General features: G+C 44.6%; 1 protein-coding gene across 1 annotated transcript; it reads left to right on the plus strand.

Annotated features, from left to right (window-relative positions):
• The first annotated feature begins 19,190 nt into the window (after nt 1-19,190).
• On the plus strand, nt 19,191-21,813 carry GJA3 (gap junction protein alpha 3). Its single transcript, XM_004435243.3, has one exon. It carries the CDS (start codon nt 19,250-19,252, stop codon nt 20,570-20,572), a length of 1,323 nt encoding a protein of 440 aa, XP_004435300.1. The 5' UTR covers nt 19,191-19,249; the 3' UTR covers nt 20,573-21,813.
• The last annotated feature ends 3,292 nt before the right edge of the window (nt 21,814-25,105 follow it).

Here is a 25,105-nt window from a genome sequence, read left to right on the forward strand (position 1 = left end):
AGTGAGGAGTTAATACATCAGACCAGCTGAGCTGGGGTCTGCAGAGCAAGGGGTGGTGATGTGGGGGGCAAAGGCAGAAAAAGGTCAACACTATGACTCTTCACACTGGTTTGAAGACCTTGAGATGAGAGTTTATTCAAAACACTCATTCCATATATGGTGGATTGCTAAGATTTTGGCTCTCTCTTAAGAAATCCTCAAGAAATACTAAAATACCCACCATGATGCTACGCAATAAATACAGACATTGTTATCCACGTAGCCCACAGTGTTTGAGGAGCAGCAAGAAGGGTTCTGAGGTGATCGATAGTAATGGTTCTGAAGGCAATGGGCTCCTAAAAGCCCTTGGAAAAATGTTGGCATGAGATAGAATTTAAATAAGTAACCCTGGCTATAAACTTTTGACTTAATCTAGGTAGGCCAGTTTTTAAAAGTGCACATGCCCTAAAATCAAGGAATTATACTGTGTTGTTATGAAACTAAGCAGAAAATTACACAGATGTAGACTTTCACAGCAAAACAGAGCCCTGCTCCTAATTTCTCAAAGGATACCTAACTTGCCTCCACCCTGTGCCTGATTACATCTTCTAAGAAATGTGTACAGGACATTTACAGTTGTGTCAGAAGCTATTCAAATTACTATGTTGTTTATTTACTACCATTGTCTTCTTTAGAGGTAGATTGTGTTTCAAATATTTATTTGTGAATTAATACTTCGTAATTCAGAACAAAGCCAGCCCTGGTGGTCTAGTGGTTAAGATCCATTGCTCTCGTTGCCACGGCCCAGGTTCCTTTCCCCATCAGGGAACCACACCACCGACTGTCAGTTGTCACACTGTGGTGGCTGCATGTCATTGTGATGCTGAAAGCTATGCCGCTGGTATTTCACATACCAACAGGGTCACCCCTGGTGGACAGGTTTCACCCATGGTGGACAGGTTTCAGTGGAGCTTTCAGACAGACTAGGAAGAAGGACCTGGCCACTCACTTCCGAAAAAAAAACTGGCCACGAAAACCCTATGAATAGCAGCATAGCATTGTCTGACATAGCACCCGAAGGTGAGAGGATGGAGCAAACAGACCAGGCAGGGTTCTGCCCTACTGCACACAGGACTCACTAGGAGTCGGATCGACTCAGTGGCACTAACAAAACGTGGAACAAACAGGATGTAAATTCCTCCAGTGGACGGAGATCAGCACAGAGCTCAGCACAATGACTTCTTTGTGTAGAGAAAGTGAGACCTTCTCATCTCCCCCAACACCCAGCCCACTGCCTTGTATGAGCAGATGTTCAATAAATAGTAGTTGAATTAATTTACAGAAGTACTATAAAACATATGTATAGCTCATAAAGTAACTGAACTACTATGCATTGCCAATTAGTATAATAAGTAGGTAATGAACAGTACTGTCTATAGTAGCAATTTTAAACCAAAAGGAAAAAAATCAAATAATAGTTTTTTTTTGTTGTTTTTTTTTAAAGATTTTATTTATTTATTTTTTTCCCCCAAAGCCCCAGTAGATAGTTGTATGTCATAGCTGCACATCTTCTAGTTGCTGTATGTGGGACTCGGCCTCAGGATGGCCAGAGAAGTGGTGCCTCGGTGCACGCCCGGGATCCGAACCCGGGCCGCCAGTAGCAGAGCACGAGCACTTAACCGCCAAGCCACGGGGGCGGCCCAAATAATAGTTTTTTATGCATCTTTAACTTGGGTGCTCAAAGAAAAGCACCATTAAATTCTACTCTCACATGATCACAGACAAGATTACTGTGTTTACTCTAGGCTGCCACATTTAGGAAGGACAGATGTATTCAACAAATATTTGTTGAACTGCCATTATGTATGCAAGCACAAAGATTTACTCAGATTCAGTATAGGCCCTAAAAAGCAGTTCCGACCCTGACTACCAGGGGGCACCCTAGGCAAGCACATCTTAGTGGCCGATGGAAAGGAGAAGAAAAGGAGGTGGAGGGGAGAGGGTGTCCCTCCAGCATCCCTCCTATGAGGGGTTCCTAGCTCAGAGAGCAAGGTTGTGGTCAAGTCTCTCTTGACTGTACATCTTTTTCCTAGAAATGTTACTAGAATATGGAAAGAGAACTATCAATTGAGAATTCAGTTCTAATCATTTTGACATACATATGTATGTATATATACATGTATTTTTCCTTGAAATTATCCTAAACAATCTTTCTTGAAACCTAACGAGAAGCAAAACAATATTTACAACTAAAAAATTAAACCATATGATTAACATCTTAGTCGTCCACCTAGAAAATATACAATATGACAGGTAAAGAAACCATTATTTTCTTAACTTTGCTAGTCTTTACACAGCATAATTTAAAAACTTTTTTATTGTAGTAAAATACACATAAGATTTACCATTTTAACCATCTTTGTACAGTTCTGTGGTAAGTATATTCATATTGTTTTACAACCATCCATCTTCATAACTCTTCATTTTGCAAAACTGAAACTCTTCCCATTAAACAACTCCCCAATCTCCCCTCCCCCAGCCCCTATAACTTCTATTCTACTTTCTGTCTCTATGAATTTGACTGCTCTAGGTACCTCATATAAGTGGAATTATACAGTATTTGCCTTTTGTGATTGGCTTACTTCACTTAACATAATGCCCTTAAGGGTCATTCGTGTTGTAGCATGTGATAGAATTTCCTTCCTTTTTAAGGCTGAATAATATTCCATTGTATGTTTCTACTACATTTTATCAATTCATCTTCAACGGACACTCAGGTTGTTTCCACCTTTTGGCTATTGTGAATGCTGCTGCTATGGACATGGGTGTACAAATATCTGAGTTACACAAAATCATTTTAAGTCTACATTTTTAACGAAAAGTTTTAAATCACTGCAATATTATATTTCCATTTTTTACCCTTGTAATACCAATAATAGTGTTTGGCAAAGAGACTACAAGTATTATGAACTTTCAGTTCTTTTGTGATCAAGAAAAAATAAATAGAAACTATTCTTGTGCTTCTCAGAGAGAATAAAAAATAGAGAAAAATACTTGAAGACCTTCTAGAATAATATTTCTCAATTTAAAAAAAGCTAAGTCTACATAACTACTACATGCACACACTTCCAAGTTCTACGAGGAGGAAGATATTTTGGATGTGCCTTTAGAAGCTTAATTTTCTTTCTCCTTGGGATAACCTGAAATTCAGATCTCAGTTAAACACAAATTCTCTAGGGCAAGCAGACTGCTAATCAGAACCTATCTAGGCTCTAAGAAAGGCAACCAGTGGAAGCTGCTCCATGGAAATTTGAAAACGGAGAGTAGAACTTTACCACGTTCCTGCAATAAATCCATCACTCATAAAGGAAATTCTGAGATCATTTTCAGCTTTTAGAACGGTCAATGAAATTCAGTCAACTAATATTTATTAAATATCCCCTGCAGGCCAGGCGCCGTGCTAGACCCTGGGGATAGGGGAGCAGGGCGGGGACGCACGTCTGGCTGAAGCAGGCTGAGACGGGAGGGCGGGCCGGGATTGCGTCCTCGCTCGCGGCCTTTCGCTGTAGGCTTCCCTTTCAAGTGTGGGTAACACCAAGCCTGAGGAGGAAAGGAGACGGTAAAACCTTCACGGCGGTCCGGGCACGCAGGTTAGGCCGCGCCCTAGCATCTCGTCCCTGGGACCAGTGGGAATGAGTGACCTGCGGGGACATCCTCCCTGTCACCTCAGGCCGGGCCAAGTCGCAAGCGCATCGGCACGAGATCTTTCAAAAAAATAAGCACCCCTCTGACTGCCGGCTAAATGAAGCGCGTGTGAGGAGAACCAGGCCCCGGCCGCTATTCATAGCCTCCTCGCGGCTCCCCTCCCGGCGCGCTCCTGCCTCCGCCGGGGCGCGGGCTGGACGGCACCACGCGGCGGCCGACTCGGCCGGTGAAGCGGCGACCCTGCTCAGCGGCGCCCGCCCGCGTCGGCCGTCTGGAGCCCGCGTCCCCAGGCGCCCCGACGCCCACGCGTCCCCCCAGCTCAGGAGCGCCCGAGCCCGGCCCGGCGCCGCGAGGGCAGGCGCCTGGGGGCGAGCGGGACTGGCCGGTGCGGCCTCCGCCCCCCCCCCCCCCCCCCCCGGCGTCCCTGGCCGCGGGGTCGCGGCCGCTGGAAGAGCCCCCGGCTCCACACTCCGGGCGGGCGGCCGGGTGGGGCGCGGGTGCTGGACGACGGGGCGCGACGTGCAATGCGGGCGCTGGGCGGGGGGGCGGTGCAGGACGTGGGATGTGGGGGCCGGTGCGCGGCGGGCCTGTGCAGCACGGCTGCGGGTGCGGGACGCGGAGGGCGCGGCGCAGGCCTGCGCTGCGCCCTGGCGCCGCCCAGGCGCCCCGGGCGGAGGTGGAGGCGGCGGGGCGGGGCGCTGCGGCCGCGGCTGCGGCGTGGGGGCGCCGGGAGGGCCCCGGAGCGGGGGGCCGGGCAGCGGCGCGGGCGCGCGCGTCAAGTGCGCTGCACGTGTAGAAGAAATTCTGCCTGTCAGAGCGGCCGGGAGCCCTGCTCGGGAGGGAGTGCGCCCGGGTGGCCGCCGCGGCGGAGCGGGGTAAGCGCAGAGCCGGGCGCCCCGGAGGCCTGGGGGGCGCGGCGCGGCGCGGCGCGGCGGACGGGCTCAGGCGGGCTGGGCCGAGCGAGCTGGGAACCGAGCCCGCTGCACGTTCGCGGCTCCCAGCCTCGTGGCGATCTTTCGGGAGTCTTTGGGAAGTTGTGGGGAGCAGCAGGGTTGGCGAGCAGGGCTCGGGAAACTTTCTGAGACACTTTTGGAATAACTGACGTTCCCTTGCTACTGGAGAGCGCCAGGTCTCGGCGTCCTTGATGGACGGCTGAAGGCTGGGCTGAGAAGGTTTCCCCTTTGAGTAGGGGAAGCAGAGTTACTCTGGAGCTTCAGGTCTAAGGGATCTTAAGGACGATGTGAATACTTGAATCCTCTCAGCGGGTATCACAGCCGCAAGGAATGGAGCACGACTGTCTGCTGGCCTTTAGCATCGCCGCGCTCTCCGGAGCTGTGTGGGGGTCGCTTAGGAACGAAGTTGGCTGGCCTACAGTCTTTTAAGAAAATTTTTTACAGTTTTTTTTTTTAAGAAAGAGTTGAGCTATAAGTGCCACGACCTAATTCCTTGACCTATATGCTTGTTATGGTGTGTTTAATTATAAAGAATTTACAGAAGAGTGGAAAACACTTAACCTGCATTCTACAGTTATCCCTTCTTTTAGGGGCTGCTCTGACAGTAAACTGCAGCGACGCGGATGTACTTGCTTTGCTGTCCACTCTACGCTCTAGTGAACAGAATTCACCCTAGTATGCAGAGCGCACAGTTCATGAATATTTGTGACTGGGACTTGAGAGACAAGTGGAGTTCTCTAGTTTTTATTTAATTAAGATACCGCCATGGGCCGGCCCCGTGGCTTAGCGGTTAAGTGCGCGCGCTCCGCTGCTGGCGGCCCGGGTTCGGATCCCGGGCGCGCACTGAGGCACCGCTTCTCCGGCCATGCTGAGGCCGCGTCCCACATACAGCAACTAGAAGGCTGTGCAACTATGACATACAACTATCTACTGGGGCTTTGGGGGAAATAAATAAAAAAAAATTAAAAAAAAAATAAAAATAAAAAGATACCGCCAAAATATACCATTTAAAAATGGCTATATACAAACAGCCAAGACGTGAATTGTGCATTGGTTTTCCTTACCCAAGAATTCGAGATGGTGGCTTATGATATGTGCATCACTTCACTGACAGTCCATCCATGTGCCATGAAATGTATTGCAAAACAAACCTTAAAAGATTAAAGAGGAAAAAGGGGATTTATTTTCCAAGGTCAGTGTGTTCACAATTCGTCACCAAATTTGGCATATATTCCACTGGTTCAGCAGTTTTGTTCCTAAAATAAGCCTCTAATAAGGGCATTGCGTGGGTTCTTGTAAAGTAATTCACAAAAACTTTACTACTATAACAGGTTGGACATTGCTATGTGTGTTAACCAGGAAATGTTCACTGGCTTAAAGCTGTCTGAAAATAATAGCATGTAACAAAATTTCATTGTTTGCCAATAAGAAAAAGAATTTTGACACAATTTCCTTGAATGTTACTTACATTTTAAGTTGTGTTCATTTTCTTAACTAAAATAACTTTTACATTATACATTTGAAACTTAAAATTAATTATATGTATTTATCGCAGCTGTTTTACAAAGCCTTATGCATGTAAAGAATTTGAACTATAATTGGTCTTTCAGATGTTACCATTACTTGAACATGCACCCAACCCAGAATAAATAGGACATATTTTTAGGATTTTATCAGTATCATACATATTTTTAGAATTTTACTTCAGTATCGCATAAATGCATTAATAAACACATTACATTTTGTAAAGTACCAAAATATTATCAGAACACTGTAGACAGCAGAAAGGCCTTTGAGAAACATTTTACTGTGTACCGAAAACACGGTTCCCAGGACCTCTGTATGCATTAAGAATCTCAGCCACACTCAGCTGCTGTTTTGATTAACATACAATCTCCTCCCTCCCCTTCCACTGTATCATGACCATTACCAGTACTACAGAACACTTGTCATATTCTATTTTGATCAGTTTCTTACAAGTCTGCCTCTCCCACAGAATGTACCTCCTGAGAGCAAGGACCATACCTTAATGATTTTGGCATCCTCAGTGTGTAACACAGTGCCACACACATCATAGATGTTCAAAAATGTTTACTGAATTGAAAAGGGAAAAAAATTCAGTACATGTGACCCTAATCAGCCTACAAGTGTCTCTAAAAATAGTATGTTTTTGCAATTTCAATATAATGCTTAAAGGCAATAAGTGGTAAAAGTTAACCTTAATTCTCATTCTTACAGTGGTGGGAATTCTTCATCATAACTGGGTTAGTACCTTACTGCTTGCTTTTTAAAATCTCTGCATCTTCAAAAATATGACCTTGTAATGGTTGATGGGGGCGGTTTCTGCACTTTCACATTTTCTTTCATTTGAAGAATTAGTGGTTTGCTTTAAATTTACTGTTAACAAACTAATGATACTAAAGATTTTTATCTTTATTTTTTTCATTTAGACCACCTGATTATCTCTGATAATTATTGCTCATTTATTCATGAAACTCCATTTCCTAATAGCTTTAAAATGAGTCTTTTATTCTAGAACATGGAAGAGATTTCTGGTTATATACTAATAGAAGTAGATTTGAATAAGAAAAGTGAAATTATATTTATACTACAGAAATTATTATTTCTGAAAAAAATAGAAAACATTTTGACAGATGTAATTTGTGTCAGTAATATAAATGGGATAATAAAATACCATATTTATGCGGTGGTGAGGTTTTGTTTACTAAGCAAGAGTAAGGGTAATGTCTGAATTTGCTCTAAAATGATAATTCCAGTTTATATGATGAAGTGACTGGACTGCTGTTAGCATATCAATATTTAACAATTTTAGACACTCTGGACTGGAAGAGAAGAGCAATAGCTCAAAATGTGCTCTCACTCATTTTCTCAACCTGGGTTTCAAAGTGTGGTCGAGAGAACTCGGGAGGCAGCTGTTATGGTCTGAACAGTCTGCCCGCTGCACGATCCTGTAAAGTCACGCGGAAGGGAAGGCACACTGGACCGGGAGTCGACAGTCAGGAGTTTCGTGCCAGCTCAGCACTCTGGGCTGTGTGACCTTGGGCAATCACAGCACCCTGTCTGGGCCTCCATTTCCTGATCTGTAAAACGAGGAGGATAAACTAGACCACATCTAAGGCTCTTCTAGCTGGAAAATGCTATGATTCCATGTTTCTTCCATGGATAATAAGACTCCTGAAGGATGATGTAATTTGGACTTTTATAAGGAAATTATCTCTCAACTGACCGTACTGTGTTTATGAATTCAGTGCTTGGTATACCATTCACACTGCCTGGTCTTGTGTTTTAGCCATGACAAGCGCTGTTCCAGCACTGGTACCTACACCAGAGCACCCCGATAACTGTCTTTAGTGTTACTTGCCCTAGCCTCGTGCCACCCTTCAGAAAGCGGTGTACTGGACATTCAATTTTACTTTAAGTTACTTTTACTGATACAGAAAGAATTTTACTGATAGTGACTTTTTTTCATTATTCAATTATTAAAACCTTGAGGAATAATGTTGAAGTACATTGATGAACACATCACTAAACATCACTTAAGTGCTTTCTATACATTCTTATTTAATAAATAAAGTAAATAGATTAAAAATATAATTTAAAAACAATTTCATGTTTCTGGAGATTTATTCTCTGACAATAAAAATATATAATCCCAGCAGTGCTTTAGAATTATTAATAAAGAAGTTGGAAAATTAATGTTTTATAATTTCACTAAATCAGTTGGTTCTGGATGAAAGTGATGTTTCCTGCCAGAGCATTAGATTATTGAAAAGTTAGGTAATAAAACCCATGCATTTTTCTATTTAAAATTAGAGAAGGAAACCCCCAGAACTATACAATCATGAAGAATTTTACTCTAAGATAATGGATACCCTTAAATTGTGTATGTGTATTTTATAATACTAGCAAATACTAAAATGTACATTGTGTATTTAAAAGATCCGTAGGAATTTTTTTGTAGATTTATTCTATATACTATGAATATAGCGTACGTGGTAAGACAGTAGAAAAAATAACAAAATAAGCTCTCATTCTTTTTCCAGCATATCAAAGTTGGTTCTTCAATAAAAGAAAAACTTCTAGCAAGACTAATATTTTAAAAGCCTCAATTAAGTAATATTTGTAACCAAATAAAGGAATATAACTACAAATACCATAGAGTTTCAAAATCATAAGAAAATACCATGAATTGTTTTATGCCAGTAAATTTGAAACTTAGATAAAAAGGAAACTTTTCTAAAAGATATAAATGATCGAAATTGACTTAAGAAATAGCAAACCTACATCTGTCAATCACAGTGAATGAAGTTGAATTTGTAATCTAGACTTCCTCCCAACCCCCTCAAAAAAAGACAGTAGTCCCAAACTCTTCTATAGGAGATTCTTATACAAGCTTATTCAGAGAATTTTTAATTTTTCAGGCTAAAATAACTTTCATACCAAAATTGAATGGTAGTACAAAAAAAGTTGAGGCCAATCTTAGGAATGAACAAATAAACAATCTAAAATAAAGTAGTGGCAAATTGAATTTGGTAATATATTAAAATAAAATCATGACCAATAAGATGCTTCACCACTAAAAATCACAAGAGATGCAGGAAAAAAGTATTCCACTGGATCCAATACTCATTCATGATTTAGAAAACAAAAATAGACAGACTCTTGGCAAACAAAGACTGGATGGAAACTTCCTTAGCCTGATAGAAGTTGAACATCATGCTCAATGATAAAACTTGAGAAACGTTCACATTAGAGACAGAAACAAGAAAAGATATCACAATCTCCACATTGTGCTAGAAGTCCTAGCCAGTACAAGAAAAGAAAAAGAAATAACAGGAATTTGAATTAGGAGAGGAGGAGACAAATCTATCCCTAATAGCAGATGATATGATTATGTGTCTTATGTAGAAAATGCAAAGGAATGTTCTGACTATAAGAATTAGTCAGGGCTTTCTAATAGGTTGCTGGATATAAGATCAATATATAAAAATACTGTTCCTGGGGCTGGCCAGCGGTGTAGTGGTTAAGTTCACATGCTCTGCTTCAGCTGTGCTCCGCTTCATCGGCCCAGGATTCGAAGGTTCAGATCCCAGGTGTGGACCTACACACTGCTCATCAAGCCATGCTGTGGCAGGTGTCCCACATATAAAGTAGAGGAAGATTGGCACAGATGTTAGCTCAGGGCCAATCTTCCTCACCAAAAATAATAATAATAATAATGTTCCTAAGTGCCAATAATAACTAATCAGAAATTATAATGAAAAAAACTATTTAGAACAAAAAAGTAGAAAGACTATAAGAATAATTCTAACAAAAGGTGTGCACGCCTTTCAGGGGCAGTGTTCGAAAGCACTGTTGGAGGGCGTAGAAGACGCTCTGCATCAGTGGAGCAGTGGTGCTTAATGACAGGGAAACTAGATTGTAAAGGAGTAAGTTTGATTTATCTATAAATTTAGTGTAATTCCAGTCAAAATCGTGTCTCAGATTTTTGTGGAACTTGATAAGCTGTACCTAAATTTCATATAGAAGAAATAAAAGTTCAAAAATTGTCAAGACAAATTTGAAGAACAAAGTGGGGGATTTGTGCTACCAGATGTCACGTGTATCTAGAACCATTGCCTGCTGGTTGGGGTGATTAGCATGGGTGACCTTCGGTGGTTTTCTTCTGGAGATAGAAAACAAATGTCACGTGTTATTCAATCTGAAAGTTCAAAGGTTCCATTTTTTCCTCTTTTATGCTTGTCTGTGTGTTTGAACTTTACCACATTGCTGCAGCACTGAATTATAAGTGACACTGGACCAGCTTGTGAAGGCCTGGTTTCATCTTGCTCTTGACTCTTAGTAGCTCAGACATAGCTAAATGTTGGGGTCAACTCTATAGAGTAAAAGAAGAAAGAGTCTTTTATTATTTTGACAAATTTATTTTGAATTCCGTTTCCTTTTTAAAGAGTCAGACCAGAATTATGAAAAGGGTGTTGTAAATACATAACACCGAGGGCTAGGTCTCATGGCATCTGGAAATGACTGTCTTAAGTGTGAAAGCTTGAAATAAGCAGGTAAGGGATGAAAGAAGCTAATGGAAAACAGTCTTTCCACTAGTAAACAGATAACTAGATAAGCCCACTTTTCATTGTATCATATTTGTGACTAGTTCAGCCTACTGTGTCCTTTTAGATTTGTGCCAAGTCAGGGATAGCAAAAAATAGTGTTTCGGCCACCACTGCCCCATACCAAACCCTAGCAGGCATTACTAATTGAACATAGAACTCTTTCTGGCTAAGCCTACATGTGACCCTCAGCATCCTACTCAACAATGTTCCAGGCAATCACAAACAGTTAATGCAAAATTAATTTGCCTAGCTATACTCCACATTGTATTACCTGTACTTTATAAACCAAATAATGTTTTTTAGTGTCAATATATTTTTACAAAAGGGAATCTAGTATAATACAAAATTAGACTTTTTTGCTCTTATTCTATTCCAGAGTCTTAACTAAAACTTGCATTTCCTAATGAGCAGCTCTTTTCCAAGTGTCTCCTTCTGTACTCCATCTCAACCCAGTCTCAGGGTTTGATGATAACTTCCAAATGTTTATCTCCAGCCTCAACACTTGTGTGTCTAATAGGCATTTCAAACTTAACATTTTCAAAATAAACTCATGATTTCCATGCCCTTCCCCAAACCTGTACCTTCTCAGGTCTCCCCATCTTGGTAAATGGCAGTTCCCTTCCTCCAGTTCAGGGCAAAGACCTTGGTGTCCTCCTCAGCTGCTCTCTGCCCTGCCCCACACTCGACCCATCCGCGCAGCGGGCTGTTCCCGTCTTCAGAGTCTGTGCAGACGCGGCCGTTTCTCGCCGCCTCCGCTGCTCCCACCGTCACTTTCTGGATGACAGCACAGCCTCCTCGCCGGACCCTCTGCTGTCGCTCTTGCCCCCCGAGACTGCTCTGCACACGGCAGGCAGAGTGGGCCTGTGAAGACGTAGGTCGGATTATGTCACACTTCTGTTGGAAACCCTCCAGTCCTTTCCCATCTCACTCGGAGTAAAAGCCCAAGTTCTCGTCACCGTCCGCTGTGATCTGTTCGCCTCCCCTCTCCCTCCCTGGCCTGCTCTCTACCTGTCTCCTCCTGCCCGGCTCTGCCCGCCGGGCTGCTGGTCCCGGCGGCGGCCCGGCCCCGCGCGCCTGTGCGCGCTCCCTGGCGCCGCGCCGCCGCTGCGCTGCCCCGGCTGCGGCGCCCGGCCCGGGGCGTCCCCGCTGCGCCGCCCGCTGCGCTGCCCCGGCTGCGGCGCCCGGCCCGGGGCGTCCCCGCTGCGCCGCCCGCTGCGCTGCCCCGGCTGCGGCGCCCGGCCCGGGGCGTCCCCGCTGCGCCGCCCGCTGCGCTGCCCCGGCTGCGGCGCCCGGCCCGGGGCGTCCCCGCTGCGCCGCCCGCTCCGCTGCCCCGGCTGCGGCGCCCCGCTTGGCCGCGCCCAGGGCCTCGCTCAGCCCGCGTCGACCGGCCGCATCGTGGGCACCCAGGCGGCGCCCGGCTGTGGCGGGGACGCAGGTGCAGCCGGCCGCTTCTCATCCTCGCCATTCCCTTGTGTCAAACTTGATTTTCTTCTCAGGGGCTCAAGTCCTGCCCTTGCCTGAGAAAACCACCTCCTTTTTGACCTCACTGAGAAGAGTCTTGTCAACGCCTCGGAGAACCCTCTGTCCTACACCTGCACCCTCGCCCCCCCTCCCGTCCACTCACCCCATGCTGGCCGCTGAGCAGCCTGCCTCTGCATCCTCCGCACCCCTGTGACTCCATCCTCTCTGATGTCAAACCCTCGCAGCCTGGCCTGAAAACACCTCTTTTGGGCCTTATGCCCTACTTTCACCCATCTTGTCTCTCTGCTTCCTGTAAGTTCTAGTTTTATTGAGCACGTGCTCGCTATACCGTGCCTCCACTCGCTGCCTGCACTGACTCTTTAACCGTTGCCCAGATTTTGTTTTTGTGCCTATCCTCCCCTAGACTGGTTACTTGAAGACCGTCGGTGGCCTCCGTATTGTAAGGTCAAAGGGCCTCTTCTTTATTTCCATCCTTCTTGACGGCTCTAAACAAAGTTGACACTGTTAGTCACCTTCTTCTTCAGAGTCCTCCGTTGGCTTCCTCAATTCTGTGTCGCCCGAGTTCTCCAGCCCTGCTGCTGCTCTCGGGGCATGTGCCTTCTGAGCCGTGATGAGCATTCCCAGCAGGTAAGTCAGGCTCTCCTGGTCCCCGGGCGGGGGTCCTTTCACCCTCCAAGCCCCTCCCAGTTTTCCTTGCAGCAGCTGGCCCTATGGTGTCTGGTGTTTAGGAGCATACAGGAGCTACCTGAGCACTTTTCCCCCTAAGGTTAGAATTTTCTGAGAGCTTTGCCAGGAGACTAAGGGAAAAACGATAATAAAAATAAAATATGAAAGGATAAATCAAGTTTTCAGAGCACAAATTCCAAGAATCTACTAAAACCCAAAGATTGTGGACTTCTCTGGCAGAGCTCATCAGGAGCGTACTGAGGGAGGTCCCTGCCCTCCACACTGTCTAGGGGTCGCTGGTCTCTGCCTTTACTCAGTCTTGGGCCCTTACCCACTTTGTCGGATCATGTGATCTTTTGCTGAAGTGCCAACCACACATCTGCCACTTTTACACACACACCAAGAGCAATGAGTCATTTCCTGTATCGCTCTTCATCTCTTTTGCTAGATTTTCCATGAAGCCTGTATATAGTCTCTGTTTTTTGTGCTGTCATGCCCAGTCTTCACCAGGGAGAAGTGGAGCTGCTCTGCAGACCCTCTTCCCAACCACTTCTAGTTCCATGTCTCCAGCTTCCTCCTGGACATTTGCACTCTGTATCCCACCAGCACTTTTAATCCAGACTGTCACAAAACCAAAGTCTTCATCCTTTCTTCCAATCTCATACTGGCGCCCCTCCCCCAATGTCTTTCTCTTTAAATGGCCCATAATTTACCCACGCACCATGCTTAGAAACGTAAGGCTTGTCTTTAATTCATACCTCTCTCCTTCATCCTCTGACTCTAATCAGACACTAGGTTCTGCTTTATTTTTGTCTTCAGAATGTATCTACTTTTTGTCCTTCCTTTTTTCCGTTCACCCTCCTGTCATCCATCCCGGGCCTTCAACACTCACTCTGAGATGACCACACTCTCCCTTAGGCCCCGCTGGCTGGTAAGGGGTCCCTTCTTTCTTGAACAACACTTTCAGCATCTTTCGCCTCTCTCAAAGTGACTTCATGCTCTCTTTCTTTCCTTCTACTCATGTGCACCACTAGTGTTTACTGAGTGTCTTCTGTGGGCAAAGTGTGGCCACTGTCTATCTCTCCTGTACATAAACTCCCAAATTCACTGCTTTCTAACTCAGTGCTCCTGTGTAGTCACACCAGGTCACGCATATCCCCATGGGAATGTTGTTCTGTTCTTGAAATGCACTCCGTTCTCCCTTCCTCCCATCCAAAGTCACCTCTAATCCCAGCTCAAATTCCACTCTTCCCTGGCGAGCCTTCCCTGGCTACATGTTTTAATATTAATATCCTTTTTCTCTGAAATCCCTCTGCACATATAGCTCCCCATTTTCCTGAATTTTCCCATCTCCACAAATAAATTTCAAGATAGAGACCATGTTTTTACTTCTACTGTATCCAACAAAACCTGTGGCCCAGAGTTGAGCACAAGATTGTCACTGAGTAAATAACCATTGATTGATCTGAAGGGAAAACTCAACGTTATCCTGAAAGCCAAGGGGAAAACCATATAACTTTGGAAAGGAAAATATAACTATCAGAAGGACATGAAAGCAGCCATGTAAACTTTGAAACATAAGATCTTGTTTGTTCTGCAATAGTGTCAGAATCAAATTTTTCGTTGAGATAAAAATAAAAAACAATCAAATGCCATCTCATAGAGATGCTTAATGTCCCACATCCAAGTAATATATAACCCCAAGGCCACCATTTTAGATCAATTATCTAAAAAGTGGTCAGAAATGTAGTGTGCGAGATTCTATAATTAGATTGTGTGTACCTTGCAAAGTTAAGCAATCACATTCTGAGCTTTCAGGAGCCGCTCTAGTTTTGCTCTGAAATGGTCCAACACGTTGATGATGAGAATAAACCCATTTTCCTCTTTCAAGCAGTCTTCAGACTATTTCATTCACTCACTGTATGCTTGTCTCACTCAATCTCAGCCCCAGTGAATCCTGGAGTTCCCTCTGTCCATTTTCTGTACGTACTTAGCCCAGCAAGTTTTGCTGTTCTGAGTGTGCTTCACTCCTCTGCTGTTATTTTCTTATTTAATGACATTAGGGATATAATCAAAAAGTGATATTGATAAAATGCCTCAAGAACCTCTGCATGCCATCTGGAGCAGACTGAAGTCTGACAACTGTGAAGAAAGGTGGATGTCACTGCTGCTTTGGAGGCTCCCATTTTGATCTGACTTTGACCCATATTGCCAGCCTTCTAATAGATATTTAGTCCTCTGGTTAATTTTTTCATTCATTCATTCATTCATTCATGCATTTTCCAAAACAAAACAAAACCAAACCCGTCAAGAGTAGTAGCAAGGCTCAGCAGCGAGCAGTGGGATACAGCAGTCTGGCCACGGCAGAAGAACGTGGTGCAGTGTGGGCTCCGGGTCATCATGATGACCATTGTCAGGGTTGTGATGCTCCTCAGCAATCCCAGGATCATTATCCCCTAACACTGGGCTAATAATGGGACACATTGTATGTGTCTTTGCATGCTGATTGGGGACATAATTAAAGAGATCTACAAGTAGAAGCCATAATGAAAGAACAGTGAAAAAGGAATCAGCATACTTTTCCAAAAACTAGAACTTTGAAACAAGTATTAGGCTTTTGTCATTTATCATTATAAAATTAACGTTTCTTCATGTCATTAATGTCCATAAAAAGTATATTTAGAGCCAGCCCTGATGGCATAGTGGTTAAAGTTTGGCGCGCTCCACTTTGGTGGCCCAGGTTCTATTCCCAGTGGAACCACAGCACTCATCTGTCAGTACTCATGCTGTAGCGGTGGCTCACACAGAAGAACTAGAAGGACTTACAACTAGAATATACAACTATGTACTGGGGCTTTGGGGAGGAAACAAAGAAAGAGAGAAAGATTGACAACAGATGTTAGCTCAGGGCGAATCTTTCCCACCAAAAAAAAAATGAATAAAAGACTTGAATAGGCAAAAAAAAAAAATTATATTTAATGAATACCTTATATCTTAGTAGATATGAATGAACCACAGCTTTTCTTTTATGCCTGGCCTTATTCTTTAAAGAATTTAAGATGAATTCTTTTGTCTGCAAGCAACAGAAAACCTAACTTGAACAAATAGAGTTTTTCCCCTCACATAAGTCTGGAGATGGCTGGGATTGATTCAGCAAGTCCACATTGTCACAGCAAGTGCCTTGGGACTTTCTGGACCATTCTTTCATGCCTTCATGCTTATTGACACATGCTTGCAAGGTAGCTGCCCAGCTCCAGGCATCACATTTGTGCTTAATATGGAAAGAAGGGGGAAGGGACAGTACAAGTAGCATCTGCCCTTTTATTTGGAAACCAAAAGCTTTCCCAGAAGTTCCCCAGCAGACTTCTTACACCTCATCAGACAGAACTGCCTTTTAAAACGTCACCTCCAGCAACAAAGGGAGATGAGAGAGCAAGAATTTCCCTTTCAGGTCTTATTAGAGGCAGACAAGGGAGAGAGGAGGACTCGGAGTAGGAGCTGGTTTAGCCAGGTCGTGATATCAGCCATGGACAGCCAGCCACTATCATTTATTTAACATTCATCCTTTAATGGACACATCTGTTTCCAATTATTCTCTATTATAAGTAATATTACAGTAAACATCCATGTATATCAATTTATCAAAATCTCTGATTATTTCCTTAGTATGATGTCCTAGAAGTAGAATTATAGGTCAAAGCTCTCACTACTTTGACGTCTCTTCATACATATTACTAAACTCCTTTCCAGAAAGATCTTACCAGTGTGCACTACCACTCAGTACATGAGAGATGGGCACTCCCATTTAGGACACACTCAGTCATCCCATCTGTAGGACTGACTGAGCCTTGGCAACTGCCAGAGTACCAGCTGAGTATGTGGGCGGTAACACGCTGTAATTCTGTAGGTTGCACTCAGAGGTGATGGTGCAATTTTAAGGGCACATATTTGAAAGTGTTTTGCAGCACCTGGACCTAAAGGAGTCTGGAGAGGCAGAGCCTGCAAAGACGAGTAATAAGATGCCACAGTCAGCTGCCTGCCTCCTCCATCTGATTTACTAACTGAATAAATACTTGTCTAGCTCCGTGTTTCTCATCAGGTGCACAATGCACATTTCGGGGGGAGAGTTGTGTGCTCTACAGAACACCCCCGACAGTGCAGAACATTTTGCCTCCCTGAGGAGGGAGGCAGGGAAAGGCCAGCAACACTCTCCAGTCTCTGTGACAAGCAGAAATGTCCCCTCCCTCATGGTGCTATGTGCCACCAGCCTTGTGTGGAAAGCCTCCAGGCCCTCAGTCTCAGCACATTGCATGGACTGCTTCTTAGCAAACACACTACGCTCGACAAGGCAGAACTGCCTGAGCATCTGGGGAGGTGGCAGGAAGAAGTATTCAAGTCCCCACACTGATCTTTCCTTAGCGACCTCCAGAAATGCACATTGCCCAACTGTTCTGCCCACAGACATCAAGCAGGAAAAGCTGCCCGGGCAAGCCCTGACCTCAGAACTAGAACTAAAGAGAAAGTCCACAAGCGGTCAAGGTCCTTCAAAGTGGTTTTCTGTAGAGACCCAGAGGGCTGCCCTGTCCCGGGACAGCAAGGAGAGAGGATGTCACTTGAAGCTTAGCAGGTAGGGGTGTGGGATGATGGAGAGAAACCTGGAACATAATGGGGAGTGAGAGCCATTAAACCAGGGCCATGACAAGGAAGAAGAGAGAACGCAGGGCACCCACATTTGCCTGACTTGGCCACCCTTGAAGGGAGAGTGGAAGTAAGCGACAGGTCAACAGGCCAGTCCCTGGATGGGGCCGAGTTTTAAGCTGAAGAAACAGCACGGGCAAAGGCATAAAAGTAGCGTTTCAGGGACCCCCGAGGTTTGGTCTGCCTGGAGTGCTGGGCCACGCTGATGGGTGGTGCACGCTGTGTGTGGCTTTTGTCCTGTGCCCCAGAGTCAGAACCCCTGCAGAGGGGAAGGAGGGGCTGGGGCAAAGGGCAGAGACATCAGTTAGGGGCCTCGTGACAGTCTGGGCTGTTCAAGCCCAGAGGGATGGCTGTGGGGTCCACACGAGAGTCAGAATTGATACTTGGAGGAGAAGTAGGATGTAACGTAGAATGGTTCCCTGACACCTGACATCCTTCATGGGAGAGGGGTTGTTCCATGTTCAATAATGAAGTTTCTAAATTAAAACAAGATTTCTCTAAAGATCTCAAATGACCAAAACAAAGAGTTGGAAGTTTATTCTAAGAGAGGGTTAACATTTGTCTATTTCTTTAGATCATAGTGAGTAAAGTTTTGTTTTGTTTATTTGCCTTCGAACCAATTCATAAAAATTAATAGTTTTAAACATTTTAAAATTCAAAATAAGAAGAGTTTTCTTTAGTTCCACTGGATAATTGAATATATACTCACAGCTTGGACCACTTTCCTCACTGCACAGAGGGCAGCAAGACCAGTGGAACTGTCTTTTAGTTCCAGGTCGAAGCATCTGGCCTGTCTGAGCAGCAGCAACATAGAGGGCACCCTCTAATCTTGGTCCCTTTCGTCCAAGGAGCACTGCTACCTTCACAGAGAGGGCCTGCAGGTCTTACCTCCCTCCATCCGAGAAGCAGTTCACTGTGTGTGACCATCGTCCCCATCTTACAGATTTGGGACACAGGCTCCTGCCTGGGGACACGCAGCAAGTTAACCACTTATGTAACATTTGCAAAGTGAATAATAGAAGAGGTAGTAGGTTAATATGGCAGAAGTTATGAAGGTGGCATGGGAATGATGGCAATTGGGGAGAAAGTTGCTCTAATCTCACAAGAACAGAAAGGTGGAGAGTAGGAATTGGCCCCAGCTGTATACAAAGCACCAGTGCTCCTTCAGAGAGAAGGAGAGACCAGGGAGAGACCAGGACGGGGAATCAGGCGGCCAGGGAAGAGTTACATTTCCCTCAGGCACCTCATTTCTCTTTCTGGCTCTAGTTTCCTCATCTCTGAAGGGGGAGCTGAGTAGCCTGTGGTTGTCTCGTTCATCCCAGTGCCTGTGCGGCGTACTGGACGCTAAGCAGTGTACCGGTGCTATAGACGCTTACTTAGTCCTGAGTGACATGACACTGGGGAGACTGACCCAGACACACATATACATGTACGTGCATGTGCACACACGCTCCTGGGACAGTTCTTCAGCACCTCCCTCACTTGGAGGTGGGAGTGCAGCTGCCCAGTGAAATGATCTTCCAACGCGCATCAGTCACAGCGGCCTGCCCCTTTGGGTGGTTGGACCCGACAGCTTACCTGTTGTAGCCTGCTATTAACAAGCAATGTTCCCTTACAGGTTAGCAATCCGAAGCAATGGGCGACTGGAGCTTTCTGGGGAGACTGTTAGAGAATGCTCAAGAGCACTCCACGATCATCGGCAAGGTCTGGCTGACGGTGCTGTTCATCTTCAGAATCCTGGTGCTGGGAGCCGCAGCGGAGGAGGTGTGGGGAGATGAACAGTCAGACTTCACTTGTAACACCCAGCAGCCGGGCTGCGAGAACGTCTGCTACGACAGAGCCTTTCCCATCTCCCACATCCGCTTCTGGGTGCTGCAGATCATCTTTGTGTCCACACCCACCCTCATCTACCTAGGGCACGTGCTGCACATCGTGCGCATGGAAGAGAAAAAGAAGGAGCGAGAGGAAGAGCAGCTGAAGGGAGGCCACCTGCCCCCCAAGCCGGCGGGGCCATGTGGGCCCCCAGTGCGGGACGACCGTGGCAAAGTCCGAATCACGGGGGCCCTGCTTCGGACCTATGTCTTCAACATCATCTTTAAGACGCTGTTTGAAGTGGGCTTCATTGCCGGACAGTACTTCCTGTATGGCTTTGAGCTGAAGCCACTCTACCGCTGTGACCGGTGGCCTTGCCCCAACACAGTGGACTGCTTTATCTCCAGGCCCACAGAGAAGACCATATTCATCCTCTTCATGCTGGCAGTGGCCTGCGTGTCGCTCTTTCTCAACATGCTGGAGATCTACCACCTGGGCTGGAAGAAGTTTAAACAGGGAATGACCAACCAGTATAGCCCAGACACCCCTGAATCCAGGATGGGGGCCACAAAGCCTGGGGGTGTGAGCCCACTCCTCCTCCCCTCCAACTCTGCCCCTCCCACCATTACCATTGGATTCCCGCCTTCCTACACTCACTCTGCCTCTTCCCTAGGACAGGCAATGGCCACGGGCTATCCCGGGGCCCCTCCACCAGCAACAGACTTCAAAATGGTAGCCCTGTCTGAGGCACATGGGAAGGGCCATGCTGCCAAATTCTACAATGGCAACCACCACCTGCTAATGACAGAGCAGAACTGGGCCAACCAGGAGGCTGAGCAGCAGAGTTCAGCTAGGAAGGCCTCCCCGCCAGTGTCCGCTTCTGCATCCCTGACCCCTCCAGGCAGCCCCCAGCAGCTCCCTCAGGGGGACAGAGCAGGAAGCAAAGTGCCTGTCCTGCTGGCGAATGGGAATGGCAGCCCCTGGGGAGAGAAGAAGTTGGAAGTGACTCCTGATGAGGAGGAGCGGGCAGTGGCCACCGTGGTAGCGATGCATGCGCCTCCTTTGCCCCCTACAGACCCGGGACGGTCAAGCAAGGCCAGTAAATCCAGCGCTGGTCATGCCAGACCAGATGACTTGGCCGTCTAGTGGTGGTCTCTCCAGACAGCTTTATAATCTTTTTTCTAGCAACCAAAACCAAAGTGTGGTTCAAATTAGCAGATAGAGAGCCTGAAAGTGTTAGAGAGCACTGGAGTTGGAGGAGGGAGGATGTCAAGCGCAGAGATCAGGTTTCTGTGTGTCAGTGCTTGCTGTTCTTAACACTGTGGGGTAGGGGAGAACATCAGTGCTTTCTGAGATGGGGAGGTGGGCGCAAAGTGGAGTGCAGGTGCTGTTGGCCTTTCAAGATATTCACAGCAAGCCAAGACCCAGAAACCTGGGCGCCTTTGCAGGTGTTGCTGTGGGCCGTGAGCCCCCACTATCTGGGTGGTGACTGTTCTGTGATGGTAAAGCAGCAGGTGTCTGCAGTCACTACAGGGCAGGACAGTTAGGTCTTCTATTCCTAAGCTCTCCAGAGCCTCTGGGCAGCCAAGAAAGTCATGGTGCACTTAGCCCTATCTCTGTTTGATACTTTTAACTTAGAGTTGAATTTCAGTTGGGATATTTGCCAAACTGCACTAAAAAAAGATTTAGAGCAAGTCCATCTAGTGTCATTTGAGTTTCTGAAATTGCATGCGAAGCCCAGGATATCAGACCGCACCCTTCATGACAAGTGACAATGAGCAGCTACCCTCCGGAGGCAGAGATTCAGCGGGCAAGGGCCACAGAGGTTGCTGGTAAGAAAGCAGGTGGAAATGCAGCAACCCTTGAGATAATTTTTAAACAGCTGAGGAAATTGAAATAAAAGTATGGCAGGCATGCCTTAGGTATTTGTTTTTTAAATGATATTTTGTGCTTTGATCTGAATTGTACAGGTATGCCTATTTTTCCCCACTTTCTACCTTTCAGAAAAAATGAAAGAAAAACAGTATTATTAAAATGGATACTGACCTAGAGAGTGCTGATTTGTCCCATTACATACTAGTAAAGATTTGAACTTTCTTTCAGAAGAAATTCTTCAACTACATGCGTCAGCTAATTACTATGAGAATGTATTACATAAAATAAAAGCAGGGAAAAAATTTAAGTGCACTTCAAATACTTGAAGTTGTGAAGTTTTTGAATGGGAGATAAAAAGGTAACCACTGTTGCCAGAAAAATTATTTATACCAATGAATCAATGACCTACATTTTTTTTATCAGTACAAAATAAAACTCCTCAAGTTTCCTAACCTTTCTTTATAGGCAGCCTGTTTGCTTTCTAAAGTGTAAATAAAAGTGTCTGGGTTTTACTTCCTGTGTGGTATCTGTGCTGATTTCAGACTGGGGCCCCATTTGTCATCTGCAGGGATTGCTGGGGTGACAGGGAGGCTATTTATGTGCGTGGGTGTGGCTGGAAGGCGGCAGCATTTTCTGTGCCGCACACCCTGCTGCATGCCTCGGTCACCGCTTGTTTATAGACCCTGAGCAGTGGTAACGCGGAGCCTGTCCTCGTCACACTTGTGGCCTCCAACTTCTACAAATAGCGTCAGCCCTTAGTCAGCAAAACACCGTGCACTCTCCAATGGAATTCGTTTCTTTTATGAATTTGATGATGTATTTGGGGCCACACTCCACAATGTACTTTGTGTTTTATATTGTAAAGAGTGACCCACGAACAATCCGATGAAAAGCCCTCGACAACCTCTGCTTTGATTTACGTGTGCGGCTGGTTCATCAGTACGTTATGCTCGCTGCGGAACGGAGTTGAAAAATGCTAACGTCCCAAATATATCTCGCAGCCTTTCTCGAACAGATTGACAGAGAGAAGGAAGCCCTACGGAAAATTATTGGAGTGACGATTTTCTCGATTCTCCATAAGCTGGTGCCGAACTGGTGCCGCTCTCGATGCACAGGAGAGAAATTAGTTCATCACATACAGTGGACACCTCGGCCTCGGGCAGCAGGGCTTGTTCTCCTGGGTGAGAAGGGCTGCTAGAAAATCCCAGTGTGAAAAGCATTCTGATATCAAAGCTTTGGTCCTTTTAGAAAATGCAACTGCAGCTAGCAGACAGCAAACGTACAACTCACTGAGTGGATATGAATACTTAGTTCTTTAGGTTCTACCGCAGTAAATGTTAGTAACAATAATAAGCTTCTTGTTTACTCACGATTTAATTTTGAGTGGGGTTGGAGATGAGAGTGAGAGCTATAATTGTATTTAGTTTTTACATTTTAGAATTGGATTTTATTCACATGTTCATGAAGATGCCAGTATTGTGCAATTGACCATAGTCTATTAGCCCATTTAGTGCATGGGTAGGAGTGTAAAATTAGATTCACCTATTTGAAAACCACTAATTTATAAAGAAGCAAAATTTTGCAATACAACAGTGCCTATGGTATTTTTTCAGGTTACTGTTCTGATTTCAATTTGTGTAAAAGTTGAGAGCATGTCTTACATTATGTTGCAATTTGAGGTACCCACGACCCTGAAGGCTAGGTCCTTCTCCCTAACGGGGATGTGGGCAGTGTGAAAGGCTCCTCTCTATTTAACCATTCACTTTAAGCACTGAAATGTGCAATAAAAATAGAAATTGCCTCTCCCTATGGGCAAGATTCCAGGTGTATTTTTTCTAGCCCATTAATTATTTGGAAATTTCACTGAAACAATTTATCTCCCAATTTAATAGAAACAATTTTCAATCCCTAAGCTTATTTTGAAACCCTAATGCTATACCTATTATATTTACACACATTATTTTTTAATCTGCAGTACACAAATTACTTTCTTCCATCCCTATTTTTAGATGCCTGCTCATCCAGTTGACACTGCACAATCTATAAATAGTTATAAAATGTCAGCATTACTACAGTCACAGTCCCCAAATCCAATTTTTAAAATTCTAAAATATTTCTTATAGAATCCCTCACTTCCTACTTTTTAAACTTTATTTTACTGAGTTATTCTTTTTTCCCCATGAAGTTGACAAAAAAGATACCTTAATTAAAAAGAAAAAGAGAGAAAGGGAAAAAGAGTAAGTCAGAATATTTCTGATATATCCTGGCTTTCTTTGATCTTTACGTAAGTGGCTAGAGCATAGATTTCTTATACAAGAACACCTAGAATAAGAACTATGAATACAATTTAAACATCATTTAAAAAAAATCAACGTAAAGAGATTTAGGTCTCTTTTCAAATAACAATTTTAGGTCAGGTTTTCAAAATAACAATTTTTTATTTTAAATATAATAAGAAGCAAAAACTTCTTTTCAGTTTAGGCTTTTTTTTCTGTTAACACTTTAATTCTTTACCAAATAAAGTTCTTTTCTCTGAAATTTTTTCTTTTAAACTTTTTCTTCTGATATTTGTAACATTAATTTATGGATTTCCACCAAAATAAATTCGCATAGAGTACTGCGAGATTTCAAAGGGTAAATGTTCCCCAGGGAGTTCAGGATGTTCTTTTTTATTTTTGGTGAGGAAAATCAGCTCTGAGCTAACATCCGTGCCCATCTTCCTCCACTCTATATGGGACGCCGCCACAGCATGGCTTGACAAGCTGTGCGTCGGTGCGCGCCCGGGGTTCCAAATCTTCGACCCCCGGGCCCCGAAGCCGAGAGCGCGCACTTAACCGCTGCACCAACGAGCAGGCCCCCAGAATATTCTAAATAACGTTTAAATATAACATGTAGACCTTAAAGTCAGAAAATGTATTTCTCTTCCTAATTTTATATTACACTGCAAAGCTTAGGTTTACTCACTCCAAAATTTTTTATTGCCCAAAGGATTTTTTTTTCTCTTTGCATTATAGAATGTCATAACCAGACTTTTTATGGTCTAAGAGCAGTGAAGTATTTCTAGTACTATATTTGAAGATGTTTGGTATATAAATGTTAACTTAGATCATAATATTTACAAAATTTTTGTTGACACTTTATTTTTGTGCTATAACAGTATGTTTCCTAGACTAAATTATAACTGAAAATAAGCATTTTATAAGTAATAAAAAGTGGCCTTAAATTTAAATCACTAGTTCTGTAGTTGGTTATTTTTATTGATAGAATCCCTGAGCAGGTTTTCAAAATAACAATTTTTTATTATTTTATTTATAATAAGAAGCAAAAACTTCTTTCCTACAAAAGAAGTTTGAGAAATTTCTGCAGTGGCTGTTTTGTTTGTTTGTTTTTGTGAGGAAGATTAGCCCTGAGCTAACATCTGTTGCCAATCCTCCTTGTTTTTGCTGAGGAAGATTGACCCTGGGCTAACATCCCTGCCCATCTTCCTCTACTTTATATGGGATGCGGCCACAGCATGGCTTGACAAGTGGTGCGTCAGTGCACACCCGGGATCCGAACCTGCGAACTCTGGGCCGCAGAAGCGGAAGGCTATGCCACCAGGCCAGCCCCTGCAGCGTCTGTTTTGTCTTTTCACAGGTACTTACCAACTTAAAAGTGTCTTCCCAGGGGTCTTCTAGCGTTGCTACGTCTGGTTACGTGTTCTCCTGAAGAATTAACATTGTCACTGTTAACCTTCTTGTCTGTCTCCTTAAGTCCCCCTTCATCCACGATACTGCTAAGCTCTAATAGGATTTAAGGAGTGGA

Source organism: Ceratotherium simum, chromosome 10 (genome assembly GCF_057802395.1).
Source record: "Ceratotherium simum simum isolate JZ-2026a chromosome 10, ASM5780239v1, whole genome shotgun sequence".
NCBI classification, from domain to species: domain Eukaryota; kingdom Metazoa; phylum Chordata; class Mammalia; order Perissodactyla; family Rhinocerotidae; genus Ceratotherium; species Ceratotherium simum.

Coding starts and splice junctions, on each gene's coding strand:
- GJA3 (XM_004435243.3), top strand. CDS start 19,250: ATGGGCGACTGGAGCTTTCTGGGGAGACTGTTAGAGAATGCTCAAGAG.